This window comes from Talaromyces proteolyticus (assembly GCF_021365285.1).
Source record: "Talaromyces proteolyticus strain PMI_201 chromosome Unknown BGW36scaffold_11, whole genome shotgun sequence".
Classification (NCBI taxonomy): domain Eukaryota; kingdom Fungi; phylum Ascomycota; class Eurotiomycetes; order Eurotiales; family Trichocomaceae; genus Talaromyces; species Talaromyces proteolyticus.
In genome coordinates this window covers 847432-863544 of record NW_025764287.1, presented here as the reverse complement: position 1 = coordinate 863544, position 16113 = coordinate 847432, and the positions used below count along the sequence as shown (strand labels likewise).

At 46.9% G+C, this 16113-nt stretch overlaps 7 protein-coding genes across 7 annotated transcripts; 2 read left to right on the top strand and 5 right to left on the bottom strand.

The window, feature by feature from the left end:
- Positions 1 to 38: 38 nt before the first annotated feature.
- On the bottom strand, positions 39 to 2617 carry BGW36DRAFT_326630 (putative ab-hydrolase associated lipase). Its single transcript, XM_046212737.1, has 3 exons — positions 1750 to 2617; positions 340 to 1698; positions 39 to 279 (listed from the first exon to the last, which is right to left on the bottom strand). Exons 1-2 carry the CDS (start codon positions 2423 to 2425, stop codon positions 356 to 358), a joined length of 2019 nt encoding a protein of 672 aa, XP_046068098.1. The 5' UTR covers positions 2426 to 2617; the 3' UTR covers positions 39 to 279; positions 340 to 355.
- Positions 2618 to 2896: 279 nt separating this feature from the next.
- On the bottom strand, positions 2897 to 4554 carry BGW36DRAFT_437972 (putative beta-1,6-glucanase Neg1; the record flags this gene model as incomplete). Its single annotated transcript, XM_046221477.1, has 2 exons — positions 2897 to 3631; positions 3699 to 4554. 2 exons carry the CDS (start codon positions 4552 to 4554, stop codon positions 3024 to 3026), a joined length of 1464 nt encoding a protein of 487 aa, XP_046068097.1. The 3' UTR covers positions 2897 to 3023.
- Positions 4555 to 5407: 853 nt separating this feature from the next.
- BGW36DRAFT_41789 (uncharacterized protein) lies at positions 5408 to 6480 on the top strand. Its single transcript, XM_046219399.1, has 2 exons — positions 5408 to 6165; positions 6242 to 6480. Exon 1 carries the CDS (start codon positions 5587 to 5589, stop codon positions 6112 to 6114), a length of 528 nt encoding a protein of 175 aa, XP_046068096.1. The 5' UTR covers positions 5408 to 5586; the 3' UTR covers positions 6115 to 6165; positions 6242 to 6480.
- A 943-nt stretch (positions 6481 to 7423) lies between these two features.
- BGW36DRAFT_363109 (cytochrome P450) lies at positions 7424 to 8433 on the bottom strand (the record flags this gene model as incomplete). Its single annotated transcript, XM_046214438.1, has 4 exons — positions 7424 to 7794; positions 8026 to 8086; positions 8126 to 8308; positions 8416 to 8433. 4 exons carry the CDS (start codon positions 8431 to 8433, stop codon positions 7424 to 7426), a joined length of 633 nt encoding a protein of 210 aa, XP_046068095.1.
- A 1694-nt stretch (positions 8434 to 10127) lies between these two features.
- Positions 10128 to 12067, top strand: BGW36DRAFT_41669 (S-adenosyl-L-methionine-dependent methyltransferase). The gene is made up of 9 exons (XM_046219355.1): positions 10128 to 10322; positions 10371 to 10391; positions 10439 to 10457; positions 10508 to 10636; positions 10688 to 10748; positions 10795 to 10932; positions 11001 to 11263; positions 11320 to 11476; positions 11531 to 12067. Exons 1-9 carry the CDS (start codon positions 10215 to 10217, stop codon positions 11574 to 11576), a joined length of 942 nt encoding a protein of 313 aa, XP_046068094.1. The 5' UTR covers positions 10128 to 10214; the 3' UTR covers positions 11577 to 12067.
- Positions 11839 to 13316, bottom strand: BGW36DRAFT_363107 (putative phosphatidylglycerol specific phospholipase C; the record flags this gene model as incomplete). Its single annotated transcript, XM_046214437.1, has 2 exons — positions 11839 to 12630; positions 12690 to 13316. 2 exons carry the CDS (start codon positions 13314 to 13316, stop codon positions 11839 to 11841), a joined length of 1419 nt encoding a protein of 472 aa, XP_046068093.1.
- Positions 13317 to 14219: 903 nt separating this feature from the next.
- Positions 14220 to 15975, bottom strand: BGW36DRAFT_303526 (putative MFS monosaccharide transporter; the record flags this gene model as incomplete). The annotated part of the gene is made up of 4 exons (XM_046211887.1): positions 14220 to 14938; positions 14992 to 15453; positions 15501 to 15829; positions 15878 to 15975. The coding sequence occupies 4 exons, from the start codon at positions 15973 to 15975 to the stop codon at positions 14220 to 14222; spliced, it is 1608 nt and encodes a 535-aa protein (XP_046068092.1).
- Positions 15976 to 16113: the final 138 nt, after the last annotated feature.

Genomic DNA, 16113 nt, shown 5'->3' with positions numbered 1-16113 from the left:
AGGTATGATGAGAAATACCTTTTTGTAGCCGATCTCGTGTAAAAAAAAAAATCAATTATCTATGTTCGACGCGTCTTTGCTATTCAGGGGTTCTAAATTAAAGCTTATCAAAATTAAGGATACACAGAGAATAATCATTAATATCGCTGTGATAAATTCAAGAGGTTAAGAACATTTTGAAATGCCTGTCCGAGTTTGTCCGTCATTGGATACATATATGTAACTTTATTGAAAGGTTGACATCCATAAAATGGACTAGTCTGTTTTAAAGCGTCTAGTCTGTTGACAATATATTAACAGACGAAGAAAAGATAATCATGATTAATGTGGGATGTTCACTTTAGATGTCGGCGTGTCAAACCTTTGGTACCCGACACACTTTTCTCGCCTCGTCAGGCACAGTCCGCCAAACCACCTGTGCGACCTCCCTGCCTACCTGTTCGATTACATCGATCGCCCAGATGACATCCAAATGTTCATATCCCTCTATGACCTTGTGGTGCACGAGATTAACATGTGGTTCGCGACCATTCCGCACTCGGCGAAGTAGCCTCATGCCGTCGACTAGATCGTCGGAACCTGCGATCCAAAGTGCAAATGGGGGCGTTTTTGGTCCGTACCACGCGTTCAAGGCTCGGTCCTTAGTGTCCTCCATACCGCTTTCGACTCCCGAAATACCGCGTTCGACAGCGAGATCTTCTTCCTCTTCGCGTTGGTTTTGCTCTTTCGTGGCTAGAATGCATTTCTGTACCGCAAAGCCATCGCACCCAAGCCACCATCGCATGCTCTCTGCGCTGACGTAGACTGGAGAGAATTGGAACATACGGGCACGTAGGTCACGGTCCCAGCGTGTGTCCGTCCAGCCAAAAAGGTACGAAAAGACTCGATAACCGAGATATCCATATATATGGGGTGGAATGAGTTTGTGCATGGCCATCATGATGGGGACGAATGCATGAATGCCGAAAAAAAGTCGAAAGGCACCGGGAGAAATTTTGCGCATGAAGCGAAAATACATGTTTTTAATTAATGGGCCAGCATAGGCTGCCGGAGCGAGTGCACAAAATACAGAAATGTGCTTGCCCAACTCAGGTCGTTGATCTTGCGCGAGGGCAACCATTGCCTCGGTGGTCCCTTGGCTGTGGCAGATTAGGCCAACGGTCTCAAACCCAGTTTCGTATAATATCCGAGAAATGAAAGCTGGGAGATCCAGGGTGCCCATGTGGCGAATATTCCAGCACCACATTCGAGGGTCGGAATATGTTAGTGTCTTGTGTTTGGGGTTGAACCCGCATCTGTTATTACCCAGCCACACATCATACCCAGCTTTGCACAGATAAAAGGCTAAGCTATCGTCATCATTTGTACAATAAGCGCCAGCGCTTTGAAGAAGACCATGGATTAATAAGACAGGATAGCGACGGTTCGATGCCGGGCGGTCTTTTGTTTTCTGTTCATAAAATACTTCCGGCTTCCGGAAACCTCTTTCAGCTTCCGGTAGAGGGGTATACTCGTGAGGGTTGTAAATATGCCATAACGACAGAATGAATCCATCTTCGGTCTGGACATCGAACTTCTCAGCATCCAGACCAACTCTTCTCGCGTAGTAGCCAATATCACAGATAACAGGGTCGTAACCACCTTCCAAGGGCGGAAATTCCGTAGCCGGCACGTCATCCTCAACGTCGTCATTATGCTCTACATCAGAGACGTTGGCATCTTTTTTATCGTTTAAATTTCGTTGTGCACGTTTCCATCTCAATGCCGCCTTTCGCCTTGCCTTCTTTCTTTCCATCTCTTCCTTGTAAAATGGTCGATGAACATCGGAGTTGATTCCGCGAATTCGCTCCCAGCACTTTTTAATGCCGATACCAAGTCCACTAAAGCAAGAGCCGATCACAACAACACCGAGAAAGGACATCGAAAAGAAAAACGACACAACGCGAAAGGTTTGACATTGTAAATTTCGTAATCGGGACGGGGGCCCATATAGCGGAAGCGGTGGAAATAGGGGATGAGTACGTGATGGAGGATTGGCAGTGTCAAGAGAACCGCCTTGCCGTTGAAAAGGCGAAGGACCTGGCTCATGGGCATTTTCATTTAGAATTTCCTGTTGGCGAGAATGTGATGATTCTGACGAAGAAAGGGAATGACGAGATCCAGCCACTGTTTCGTCCCGAAGCCAATTCAGCCTTTCTGCTTCCTCAGCTGGCACTGCTGGGAGGCGCTCTCCGCACTCCGTCTCGATAACTGCATCGTGCGAATTAATGAAATGTGCGGCGATCGCAGCGTTTTCTCCCTCTTCGGGTGTCTTTCCCGGCCCTAAAGAGAGCTTCTTCGACTGCTCGGCAAATTTGAGGGCTATATTCGGCCGTATGCGTGAAGAGATGGGAGTGGGAGTGGAAGGAGTGGACGACGAAGACATTGTTGCGCCAACGCCAGGGAACTTCAGGCCTTAAGGGGAGTATAAGTCGATATCGAGTATGATGCGATTCTCAAGCCATAGCAGTAAATAGATAAAGTGAGGATCAAAATAGCATTACATTAACAGATCTTAGCCGAACGCAGCAGCAGAAGTGGCTCTGGAAAGCAATGGCAGTTGCGAGAGGGGAATCCGATAAACAGGGTTGAAAGTGAAACAGGGCGGCATGTGATGGAGGCTTATCGGGCCGCACGTGACTAGCCACTGACGGAAGTTGGCTGGAGCTCGCCTTGGCAGGTGGAGGCACCGCCAGTGGCCAATCAGACTGCCGACACTCCCATCCCTGTGCTGTAGGGCTCATCAAGTCATGTCATTCAATTGTATAGCATCGGATACTGTTGGTCTGATTATACCCATGCTAGATTTGAATAATTTTTTGGTATATATTCGTCCGTTCTTCAATTGCCTGTCTCTGGATGTTATTTCGGACTGTTGTGGTCATGGTACGAAATATCTCCTATATAAACCGTCTAGTTCTAACTATGAAATGGATTTAGCAACTCGTTTCCAAGACTATGGTAAAATTTCGAAACCACAAACACTACCTAGCAGGCGGCAGAACCCAGGTTGTCACGGATTCTGCAGGAACATGGCCACTCCACTTTTCTCTACTGTTTGTGTTCAAGGTTACATAGATGTCATGGCTGAATGTATTTTCAATGACCACAGTTCGGGTACCATCTGGGTTGAGTGAAGCAACAGACTGGACACCACCATAGTAGTGCGTATGGCTTCCCGTTCCCTGAAGAATGATAGCTCCAGGAGGGATGAACTTGCTGAATTGGGCCATCATGTAGTAGGCCATATTCAACGTATATGTACCATCATTGTTTACCGTGACCAGACCCTGGCATTTGTCACATCCCCCACTGGATAAATATGGTCCATTATCAGCATTGGTCCCGAGCGTCCAGGCAATCACTCCTGAAGCCCAGTTGTGCAGGGGCCCCATGGTAAAGCGGGCCGCATGGTTCCAGGATTCCGATGCTGGAGTCCAGCATTCAGTCATGTATTGTGTAATACCGGTGTTGTTGTGGTAAAAGTCCGTCAGGTCATGCCAGTCCAGGTCGGTTGCATAGCAATGCCAGGCCACGGTGTCAACATACTGGCCGGCGTTGTCTAGAACTGTTTGGGGATACGATGGAACATCTAAATTTGATGTCAGTATAATGAGAGCTTCCTTTCTTACATAGACAATAAACGAGAAAGTACGCACTGGTATTGTCATCATGGGCCCAGATCTTGGTTTTCAAGCCTGCATTAGCAAGTGCTGGGCCAACGTAATTTTGAATGAGATGAGCCTGCTCAGAAGCGAGCATGTGCATGGTAGGGTATCCAGCCTGACTATTCAAGGGTTCATTTTGAATGGTTATTGCATCGATATTAGCACCAAGAATCTCGTAGGCCAGGATGTACTTCACAAAGTAGTCCGCAAATTGGTTCGAGTGCCCTGAAGTCTTCCCACCGAAATACCCGTCGTCTAAATTGTTATTTGTGGTCGTTCCATCAATAGCATTATCCGATTTCATCCATCCGGGTGGACTCCATGAAGAACCCAGAATCTTCATATTAGGTTGTAAGGACTTCATCGTTGCAAGCATCAATGCCATTGCAAGTCCTCGTTCTCCAAGATTAAAATTTAACAGCAACTTATCTTCAATTCCGCCGTTATCATCGTACGTATAAGCCGGGTTACCAGACAAGTCTGATGCCCCAATTGTATGACGCATCAGACTAAAGTCAGCACCGAAGGGAGTCATCAATTCATCCAGTAGTTGGAGCCGAGTTCTGAACGGTAAAGTATTGAATGAGGCGACAGTGGCATCGGTTACAGCGGCCCCGAAACCGGTAATGGTCTGCTTGTGGCCCGATGGTGTGTCATCGATGCTGAGCTGCCATGCACGCATTGATGCGTGGGAGATGTTGCCCCGGACAGGTGCAGGAACGGACGACAAAGTGTAAGTCCCGTTTGAGTTGGAGCTGTAGGCTGCCGCAGTAGAGGCATGTTTGAGCACGAGGCTGTGTCCTATTGCTACATAGCCTGCAAGGGCTGCGATGATATATGTAGTCATCCTGTTATGACTACGTCTCAATTTCTTGCCTGGACATATTACCCCTAAGATCTTTTGATTACTTAGATAAGCGAGTAGCTGGACTCCTATTTATATTAATATTTTTTTCCTTTAAGATACAAAGGCATATTCCCGGATAAAACCCCATCAATTGGTGTCTTGCGCTTCGGTAAATGATTCAGCTAGGATTAGACGTGGCTTGAGGACGCGCGTAACCCTTCAAATAATATACATATAAAAGCCATGATCGACAAATCACTCATTCTCATACTATGTCGACTCTCGTTAATTCAACATTTCACAACTCATTAATATGAAAATGCCACTTGAAAGTGTAACCTCCCCGACGCCGATCGAGGGTTAAGCTGTATAAGTAGTGGACTAGCTTCTAAACCAGCTTCTAATCTAAGAATAGCGCCGGAAGCAAGTATATATGCCAGATAAAGATGTAGCCTGTAGGGTCACTTTCTTTTATTTATTTCCCGTGTAAGGTAAGGGCTAACGGCTCTAAATAACATCTGACCGCTCCGTGTTTCGACTAATTTAGACCGGATTGACATTTCAATGCAACCAAGTCGGCTCTAGGCTCGTGAAAATATTTCAAAAGATAACGGCTTGCTATTGATTGAACAAGCAAAAAAGTTCTTATTCTATCACATCTATCTATTAGATAAAGCGGAAATACCAATTGATCCTTCTAGACGCGACATTCTTCCCTGGTGAAGTATTTTAGGTACAAACAAAATGACGATAGATTTTGTTTATACTAGGTTAGCAACCCGTTGGTAACTTTTGTGGTCTAAAATTGTTGAATATGGTAGATCATGCAATATCATTGATCTTATAAATGATCGCCTAGACATGTTCTCTGATTGGCTCCACAATAATACGAGGGTGAGCCCTAACTTGTATCCTTATCGCACCATTCGCAACTCTAATCGTGCCATCATCAGAACATAATCCCGCTTTGATAGTTTTTGCGGCTACTGGCAGTGTCACACACAAAACAAACACAAAACAAACACAATTACTATGCATATCTCTCAAACATCAGATCAACTTTCGTCATCCCCCAAGGCATTCCCTAATTGCTGCTTGGCTATCTCCTCTTCGTTTATCTCGACCATTGCCTCGATCCTGCCGAAGAAACCGAGTTTCACCGCCTCTATCGGCAGCGGATCGGGGTTCTTGGAAGCACTTATTACACACCGGCATCCCAACGTGTACGTGGAAGGGGTAGAGGTCAATGATTCTGTTAATCGCTATATTTCCGAAGATCGTATGAATGTTGTTGCTGGAACGTGGGACCTCCACCCCCGTGTCTCAAAAGCTAAGGCGTGGTTGTTTGTCTACCCGCGCGAACCAAAGCTGATCATGAAATACATTGATACATATGGTGGCCATGGTGTTGAGATGATCATATGGCTAGGGCCACAGGCTGACTGGCCAGAGTATGAGTTACACTTTTGCCAATCCTCATTCTCGAATTTGAACTTTCCGGAGGAAAGTGGGCTAGCACCGTATGAGATAATGGCAATTGCTAGAAGGAAGCCTTGTTAACCCAGGAAATCACTATATTTCTAGGGAATGATGCATGATCAGTCTCCACTGGTAATGCACATTTGCCTAAAATGTATAGATAGATTTTTCGGGTGATCTCTCTAGCTGACTACCGTTTTAACAGCAGAAAGCAACTATGATCAAGGTAAACATATTGGCTTAATATCTTTGCCCGATCAAAGTAATCAGAGAAGGCTTCGTTACTACAACATTGAAAACTGGCTATTTCGCTCTATGAGATATACCCACTCTCCAGAAGTGCCGGTTAGAAGAGCATCGGACTATTTCATGAAATTGTCTATAACTCAATCACCAAATCATTGCTTGGAATATTCTTACCGCTACACATGGTTAAAAAGAAAGAAAGAAAGAAAGAAAGAAAATAGGACCAAAAATACTGCTGATGTCCACCGCGTGCTTTCTGTTGACATCGACTCAGAATGATACGACATCTCGCGGATTTGCGGCATAGGATGATCCAGTCACTTTGCGTGCCTTGATACCCAAATAATACTATATGTGACCACGCAGACTCAGATAAAACAAAAGGTGGCAACCATACGCAGTGGGAATAGCAGCAGCTCTCTATAAGATAGCTGTTTCATCGTCGGTATTGCGAATAGGAGGACCAGATCCACAATTGCTGTTTGGATATTTAGTTTGCATCGAAAATTCGGAAAACCCAGTATTGTCTATACATGAAAAGTATATGATGGCCTTCAAGTACTTGTTTAGTACTGTTATAATACAGCTTGCTGAAGAACTTTCCGTTCGGCGTCATATCGTTTAGATTGGAAACGAGCCGGAAAGTAGTGAAAACATCTCCAATGTTCAAAACCTGGAAGGACATTTTGGGGGATACGATACATACTATTATACCAATTGATGCAATTAAAAGATTTTGTAAAGTAAAATTCACTCTAAAGGTAGAAATAGCATTTCATATTGGATTTATAAGATATCGCTTATCGTCATCAAATACACGTTCTTAAAGGACATAACAATTCAAGTGTTAGTGCCACGTATAGCTTTGTCAAGCAGTTTCCCGTCGCAAAACAGTTAAGTACATAACTGATTGTAAGAAAATACCGGTATATTTTGAATTCCACGGTTTCGTAGGGTCGACGATTGATATGTCGTATCTCCGGAGGAGCTGTAAACTGTTATTGTCTTGTCGGAAAGCTCAATGCAACACAATAGAAACATACCTCCACAAAAACTTTGTTTAGTTCCATCAAAGCAATGTCCCTACCGAGGCATCTGTATCAGACATACGCAAAGATCAATTCCAAGTTCTGTTCCATCTCCCTCAACTGTCCTGGTGAGTATCGATCCACCGTTCGTGGTGAAATTCATCTGCGTCATCAACGCATAGTTTCTTAGATCGAAAGATTCGAAATGCGGAGTACCCAATGTTGGCACCACTAGGGATAAACTGTCCGTTGACGACGTCGCCTTCGGGCTGGACTTCCTTCTCCATCAAACCAATGACAGGCGGCCAGATGCGAAGAGCTTCTTTGATGATTGCTTGGAAATATGGCAAGTCGTTAGCCTCTGAGTCGCGGATGGGCAAAGAAACTTGGGCTTCCGTAAATTCAGCACGAAACTTCTCTAGAACACGAGGTGTGGTAAACAAATAAAGTAGAACCACTCGCACCGCTGTCGCACTGGTATCTGTCCCTACGATTCCAAGGCTTGTTAGTCAATTCGTGGTGCTGAAAAGTAATGAATACTTTATATCTGAAGGGCGCCTTCCGAAATCGCTTCGGCACGAGTAAGGCCCTGCCTGATGAAAGAGTCGAGCATATCGCGACCGCTTTTCGGATCGGACACAAATCGCAAATCGACTACTTCTTTGTTAATACTACATATAGTATTAGCCTTCATGAACATGTAGGAACCGTCAAGTACCATCCACACGCTCTTCTAAACGGTCGACCTCTCTTCCTGAATACCATTGTCGCGCTAGAAGCTAATATTGCTTAAAATTCGGCAATTCAACGATGCTTACACCCGCAGCCATTTTCGATCTCAGCGCGCTATGTTTTGCTTCATCTTTTTCCGACTCCACATTATCTCTCGTAGGCGCAAAGCGCATTCCTGTGTACCATTCTGCACATCGACACCTCGATCGCACGCCAAGCATGCGACTCATCACATCCAGATCGCTTGTTAATAAGTGATAAGGGCCAATCTGTGTGAGAGGACTTGCGATATTTGTTGGTATTTAACCTAAGACATTATTGCTCTTTGGGCATTCTACTTTATCTAGTGTCTTCCAAAGAAGCAATCAAAACATACCTTATACTCTAGACACATCGTTAAATACTTGGTGAAAGTTGCCGGCTAGAGTGTGCCACACCAACCAAGACTTGGAAAAACTCGCTAGCAATGGTCCTTTTATATGAAGCAAGCGATAACAGGCATAGATTGTGCGTGCGAGAAGATAGGTGATAATTGCCAGGGGAATGGCTGAAAATAGCGAGGGGCTATTTGCTCGAAGATTCAGGATCTCAGATAAAGCCATTTCTACTCGAAATACTGAAATACGGTCGTACAATGCACTGTGAGGGTGATGATAGCCTAGATCACTTCAAGTCAGGCCAGGCTGCTGGACTCAAACAGCGAACGACGGGGGGTCAGCTCTTGGGCCAATATTATTCTAGCTGATGAAGACTCCCTGCTTTCAATATAGCTGCACCATGGTGGAGCCATCGAGACATTATGTAAAGTTAGCACATGCTCGCATAAGAAGACTGGGAGGGCGCAATCACGCAATGTTGCCCTTAGGCAGTGAATGAGGGCTATCGCGGACAATATCGGGGCAGGCGTGTGAAAGAGCGGAATAATCATGAATGGCAGGTCTCATGCAACTCTGTAGTTTGCAGAACCAGGCCATTCGAACAGCAATTGTTAATATTGCATGATGCCGCTACGAGCAAGTGGAATGACTCTAGACCTATTCTTGGTGATGACAACCCTGTCAGCACGGGCTGGCGAGTCTGGTTTAGCCGTCTGCGTGTGGCACCACTGATTCTCACATTTCGATGCCGATGGGTGCCGTCATTGGGCGCGAGCAAGGATGGCGAGCAGCAGTCCAAACGGACTGGCTGGAAGGAGATGCTAATTTGTTGGTGGAGCCTGAAGCCCGGCGCGGGCGTAGGAGACCATCCCGAGCCGTGCATAGTGCAGCAGCTATGACTTAGTAGTTTTCCATTCTCCATCCCAGCCCTGGTGCCTTGCCCTTTCTCTATACTTGCAGCACTACATGCCAGTAATGGTGCATGTTATTCCCTAATCGATGTTCGCCTTGCAGGAAACGAAGTCATTGGCAGCAGTGAGCTCCACCCTCAGATGCAGGCGTCGACTTATCGCTTCTCTGCCCCTGCTCCTCCACTCGCACTTGTATACCCCCGCGACAACTGGGCTTCATCATTGGGCTAATGCGCAAAGAAACCATCCAGTTCCCTTTGTCTGGCGTTGTGAACTCGACCAAACTTCCATTGCACATTGTTGGCACTCGAAGTGCTTTGATTTCTTTGTTCAGCTCCACCCCCACAGGGGGCCGACAAAAACAAATAATATGCTGTGTCCCAGCTCTCTACTTCGCCGTCAACATGCGGAAGTGAGCGTGTACAAGGTCCGCGGTAGATGATTAATTGATCGATCGGTTGATTAATACTTGACGACGTGCCCAAGGGTGCCAGAAACTCAGTGCACCCTCTCTAGCAATGACTACACAGCCCAGTAAGGGTCAGCAGCAGCGGTCTACGTCTACTAAAGCTTCGCCGAAGTCCGCCAACATTGAAGGAAAGATAGTTACACCATCGCCTCCTCCTCCAAACCAGATAAACACCGATGAGCAGAATATAGAAACTACTATATCTGGCTTAATTGAAGCTGAAGTACGCGAGAGACACTCTTGATCTATACTGTTCTATACTTGTCTGTAGGGCATAAGTTAATCGGATGGGCGCAACGATTAGGTACCAGAATATGCGGGCGATGCCGACTCAGCGTTGGATCCTGTAAGAATAAAGAGGATACGGGGACGATAATGTGTCTGACAGATAAAGTAGGGGGACTGGGCCAGCTCGACAATGTCCTTGCGGTCTAGTTTGATGATGCCGCATCACGAAAACGGGCGAATTTATCATGGATTTAACAATGGCAGTAAGTTGGCTCAAATTTACCGGAAGAAACATGATATGCGCACATGAGTGAATAGAAAATAGCCTGTGCTGATTGCATTAGACTATGTCTTGCCATCTGACGAGGTGAGTTTGAAAATTTCAATAATGAATCAATCGCTAAGCCGGAACAGGAAGAAAATGATCGATTGGGTGAGTAGATATTTGCAATAGTATTTGTATGGAGAAAGTAACAAGACTAGACTTACAACACCATATCTTCTTACTCACCTTCGATGCACGTTTGTATAACTGCCCCGTCGACAAATCCAAGACGATGCACAATGTTTTGGACATCGGAACTGGCACCGGAATCTGGGCTTTGGATTTCGGTACATATATTTCTTGTAGAATCTGGCTTTTCTTGCTGACTGTAAACAAAGCCGATACACATCCCGAGGCTTCTGTGCTGGGCGTGGATATTGGTGCAAATCAACCATCATTGTGGGCTCCAACCCTCAACCTGCAGTGCTATACTGATTACCTGAAGTGTCCCGCCGAATTTATCATTCCTAGTTGATGACCTTGAAAACCAATGGGCTTTCTCTCACAAGTTTGAATTTATATATAGCCGGATGATGACGGGATCTATTGCCAACTGGCCCCGATTATTCGAACAAGCATTTGAGTATGTCGCTGTCTAGCCTATTAAAGCGCCATATACGTAAAGCCATACTAACGCAACACTATCAATAGAAACCTCAACCCCGGTGGGTATATGGAATTAGCCGACATATCCTTCCCCGCTCGCGTTGACGACGACTCCTACCCTGAAAATTCAGCGTTGAGAAGATGGAGTGACCTTATGCTTGAATCCGCCAAAAAGCTGGGCCGGTATGCCAACAGCGCAGCTTTATACAAACGGCAAATGATCGACGCCGGATTTGTCGACGTGGTTGAGACAATATACCCGTGGCCGACGAACCATTGGCCCAAGGATCCGAAACTCAAGGAATTGGGTATATCCCCCCATTTTCATCTTTTATTTACAAGACATCATATCTAACGAGAATAGGCCGCTGGGTTCTCCAAGATGTCGGGTATAATCTATCAGGTATCAGCATGGCTCTATTCACACGCGGCCTCCGCTGGACAGCTGCAGAAGTCGAAGTGTTCTTAGTGGATGTGCGAAAGGAATTTAAAGACGCAAAGATTCATTGCTATTTTCCTATGTAAGTAATATGAACCCTAGAACATCTGACTTGACTATTCTCACGCGTTGCTAGATATGTGGTATGGGGTCGCAAGCCAGATACGCCTTCATCTTCTTGACATTTTCCACACAGATATGAATATGTTATGCTGAGATAAACGATTACGAATATGCCAAGTAGCGTTACGTAAAATTTGCTATTAGATTCATTATTCATGCAATATCTTGTATCACGAAACAATACCGGCTATTACAGATTACTCACTCATTTGTGAAAATGAGAAAAGTTTTCTAACATCATATCAAATTATACAGCATTATTTTCAATTTGACTTCTTTCGCATCCAAGCGGTAGTTAAAATTAACCTCTAGTAGTCATGTTTAAAAAGTCTTGGGCACAGCCAACTGGTTTGCCTTGCGACGCACATTCGGACCAATCAAGTGGTCAAAGGAAGGCGAGTTAGAAACCCGAGGGGTGGAATCCTCCAAATCCCAGAGATAGCCAAGGGTCTTGAGGACGGAGGTAGCGCTATATGCCTCGGGCTTTCCAGTGGCAGGGTTAGTACCGTAGTTCTCAATATGGCCCGCAGGCGTGTAAGGCGAGATCAGGAAAGTCGGCATACGGCCACCGAGACGGTCGAAAAGGAGCGTGTAGCTAGATCCATCGTGTGCGGTTTCAGTATATGTCTTGTTATCGGGACGAACAGCGGCGGGGGAGGGGACGTGGTCGAAGAAACCGCCTGTTTCGTCGTAGGTCAGCAGCAGGAGAGATTCCTCCCATTGCGGGCCGTTGCGCAGGGCCTCGTATATTTGCTTGACGAAGATCTCGCCGTAGGAGACGTTGCCGTTGGGGTGCATGGAGTTGGTGTTGGCGCCGCAGCAGGAAGGGTTGAGGTAAGAAAGTTGAGGAAGCTGGCCGAGGTAGGCATCCTGGAAGAAGTTTTCGATGGGGACAACGCTGTTGGGGGCGTGCTTGGCAGTCCAGTTGAAGAAAAGACTGTCGGGAAGGAATGCGCCGTTGGTGCCGTCGTAGTTGAGCCAGGAGATGTTCTTGCCACTAGCAACCTCGAAGATGCTAGGGATGTCAATGGCGGAGACGTCAAAGTCGTTGTCATTTTTTCCGTGACCATCAGAAGTACCAGCGACAGCACAGAGGCGGTTAGGGTTGGTTGGCTGATTGGTGAGTTAGCTATGTAGAGGCAGAAAATGATGACAAAGAGGATAGGACGTACTCCGGGAACGCAAGAGAACCAGTAGTTGAAAGTAGTAAACTCGTCAACCAAGTCCACCATAACCGGGACCTGATCCTCGGTATAGTAGTTCAGGACCTGTTTGGCGGCGGTCTCGGCAGAAATGGAGGGGTATGAAATCAACTGCTTGTTGACGAAGCCACGGTTGGTCTGTTGGATCTTGCCACTGGCAACATCGGCGTTATTTGGAGAGAACTGGCCGAAGAACTCCAGGTTGTTTCCGGTGACGGAGTGATCGGGATCATTCTGGATAGAGTCAAAGTCTTTTGCGCCGGTGCACCACTGCTTGCCATTGGGCTGGCTCAGGTTCTGGGGGATGCAGTAGTCGCCATTGTTGACGGGGTTGTCGAGACCGCGGCGCTCGATACCACCGAGGATGTTGTCGAAGGATCGGTTCTCGAGCAGAATCCAGACGACGTTCTTGATCTTGCTCTTCAAGTTGGCGATCGACTGCTTTGAGCCAGCCTTGTAGCCGAAGGGAGCGTCGACATTTTTGTTGATGCTGTTGTCGGCACTGGCGTCCCAGTTGGAGTGGGTGTTGGCTGGGGAGGCAACGGTAGAGGAGGCCAAGAGGCCAACAACTGCGGCAGCAGCGATATTCGACTTCATTGTGCTAGATGTAGAATCTTATGCGCTGGTGCTTTTTCCAGAGAGAGGCCGACGTAGGGTTGCATTGGAGTTTTATAAAGCCCTAGAATAATATTGCCATCATCCATAGCTCCCCAGAAACGACGGAAAACAGGCAGCCCACGTGCGAGCTCGCATTCCAGTGGACCGGAAGCTGGACTCAATCGACGCTAAGCAGACGATGCAAGCGTTAACTGGAAGAAAAGGAAATTCGAGAATGAAATGATTAATTACGGCGGGGTACAGTGCATCCACGACCACCCGCGTATTCCGACACGTGCTCGGAGCCCTCACAGGCCGCTTATGTTTTGGTCTGCGGTGATTGGCCGCGACGAGGCCATCATCAACCAGCTTGTCTGAGCTTGAGAAAGCCAAAAGCGGGGACGGGAGGACGGCCGAAGTACACCTGCGCACTATGATTGGTCTAGTATCACAGCGTGGCCAGGGACCGACCGCTTACTGGCCGTACTTTAAATAAGCCCAAGTGGGTACATCCCCCACTGACTCGCATTATCCCGGTGTCGGCGAGGGTTTTGCTTGTATAAACCGGGATCATTGATCCTTAAAAGGACTATTATGCATAGTTGTTGGAGATTGCCGCCAGCCGTGTGCTCCCAGCGCTCTCTCCTATTGGCAGCATAAGATCAAGATTCCGAGATCTTGGCTGGTGGAGATTGCAATCAGATTATCTGGCTTGGGAATTGTTTTTCTGGCATTACGTCTGTTATAGCATGAAACGAAGATCAGCATATTATCTTCGTGTCTGATACTTTAAGCTTTCAAGTCGGATAGACTCCGGCAGGCTGGGATGACGGGTGGTATGATACAATGCGCCACTCGTACTATGTACATGAGCGAAGGAAGTATATACGTCTTACGTACATATCAGACATCGGCACTCTCCACGTGAGTGGCTAAGCTGCTGCGCTTCTCCTGAGCTCCAGCCTCGAGCTCAGCCAGCGAGGTTGATGCCTTGCTGCCTTCCGCGACATCCTGGATATCCGCATAGTTCACAGACGGCACGAAGTCCGTAGACTTCCAGGCCACCGAGACCTTGCCATATAGCTCGTCCACCTGTTCCAGAGTAAGACCCTTGGTCTCGTAAATGCAAAAGAACACAAAAATACAGCATACTCCACAAAAGCCACCCCAAATGAAAAACACCTTCGACCCGAGGTCGGCATTTCCTGCGCCACCGTTAACCATGTATGGGGTGGCATAAGCAATGGCCCAGTTCAGCAGCCAATTCGTAGCAGTGGTAATTGATAGGCATTTGGCACGGGCCTTGAGCGGGTAGAGTTCGCCGGTGACAACCCACGATACTGGCCCCCAGGAGCTGGCAAAGAAGAAGATGTAGGTGCAGACAAATGCAATGAGCACCTTGTTAGCCACCATAGAGGAAGCTGCAGTGCCGACGATGGCCACGATCAATTGGCTGGTGCACATTCCCACCGCGCCGAACAGGAGGAGTGGACGCCGACCCCATTTCTCAACCATATACAAACCGGGCAACGTCGAAATCACGTTAATAATGCTAGTAATAAGAGTAATGACAAAAGAATTCTGGATTCCCGAGTTCTGGAAGAAGGATGTTCCATAATAAACTGAAGGCGTCAGCATTCAACTCTCTTGGTTCTGGGAGTTAAAGCGGTCTTACAAATGAAGTTGACTCCTGAAAGCTGTTGCAGCGCCTGCACCCCGCAGCCAGTGGCAAGCCGTTTGCCCAAAGAACCACGGAAAATTTCAAAATAAGAGGGCTTCCCAAGAGACAGCTCGTATTCGTGATTGGCTCGGATCTCGGTCAGCTCTGCCGTTAGGGTTGGATCGTCGATAGGAATTCTGCGAAGACGTGATAACGCCTTCGCTGCCTCTTCCATCTTATCCATTTTAATTAAGAATCGAGGGGTCTCAGGGAGAATTAGCATGCCGACGACAAGAATGATCGCCCAAGCGAATTGGATAGCAACGGGAATTCGATACGAGCCGGTGTCATCGCGGTTCTTTGTAGCGTTGTTGACAATGGCTGCCAGAAGGAGGCCAATAGTAATGGCAAGTTGGTAGGATCCGACGATTGCCCCGCGAATCCATTTTGGCGCAGTTTCGGATTGGTATAACGGAACTATCCAGTCAACACTTTATTATCAGCCACTTGGGGTGTTTTCTCACTGGTTGCCGACAGCAATCCCACTCCGAATCCAGCAAAAAAGCGCCCTGCAACAAATAGCGGAATCCCTGTTGACGCAACCTGTAGAACAACACCGAAACAAAAGACGGCGGTATAAATGATCATCGCAATTCGACGGCCAAAGTAATCGGCAGCAGGCGCGGCAGCCAGTGCCCCGAAGAAGGTTCCGGCCGACAATAATGACACAATCATGGATGACTGACTTGAAGTGACATCCGGAAGGTGGTCAACGGGGTTTACGTATCCGGTGGAGAAGAGGCTGCGCCAGTACTTCATGGCAAGGATGCCGCTAATAGTGCCTGTGTCATATCTACCTGATTAAGCAAATATTCATTGCAGAGCGTGGCAGTATACACACCCAAAAAGGACGCCGCCAAAGGCCACAAAAAGGCCGATAATAATGGCTGGAGCAGCCGATCCGGTGGCATCTTCTGGCTTGTTAAACTGGAGACGCATTGTGAAAACACAGTTACCGTAATTCGCGAAACCAGCGATGATATAAGTGAAATGCCTTTATTTCCAAATAAGAATTTCGTAAATCAAAAGATATGCAATAGAAGAGTGAACAAGCATTAAAAGAGAGTTGATAAAAGA

Excerpts from the sequence above, each read along its gene's own strand:
- BGW36DRAFT_326630 (XM_046212737.1), bottom strand. The coding sequence starts at position 2,425 with ATGTCTTCGTCGTCCACTCCTTCCACTCCCACTCCCATCTCTTCACGC. Across the intron at positions 1,699-1,749 it reads GGCGGCATTGAGATGGAAAC|AGCATAATGACGACGTTGAG; the intron begins GTGCACAACGAA and ends TCTCTGATGTAG.
- BGW36DRAFT_41789 (XM_046219399.1), top strand. The coding sequence starts at position 5,587 with ATGCATATCTCTCAAACATCAGATCAACTTTCGTCATCCCCCAAGGCA.
- BGW36DRAFT_41669 (XM_046219355.1), top strand. The coding sequence starts at position 10,215 with ATGTCCTTGCGGTCTAGTTTGATGATGCCGCATCACGAAAACGGGCGA. Across the intron at positions 10,749-10,794 it reads GGTGCAAATCAACCATCATT|TGTCCCGCCGAATTTATCAT; the intron begins GTGGGCTCCAAC and ends GATTACCTGAAG. Across the intron at positions 11,477-11,530 it reads ATTCATTGCTATTTTCCTAT|ATATGTGGTATGGGGTCGCA; the intron begins GTAAGTAATATG and ends ACGCGTTGCTAG.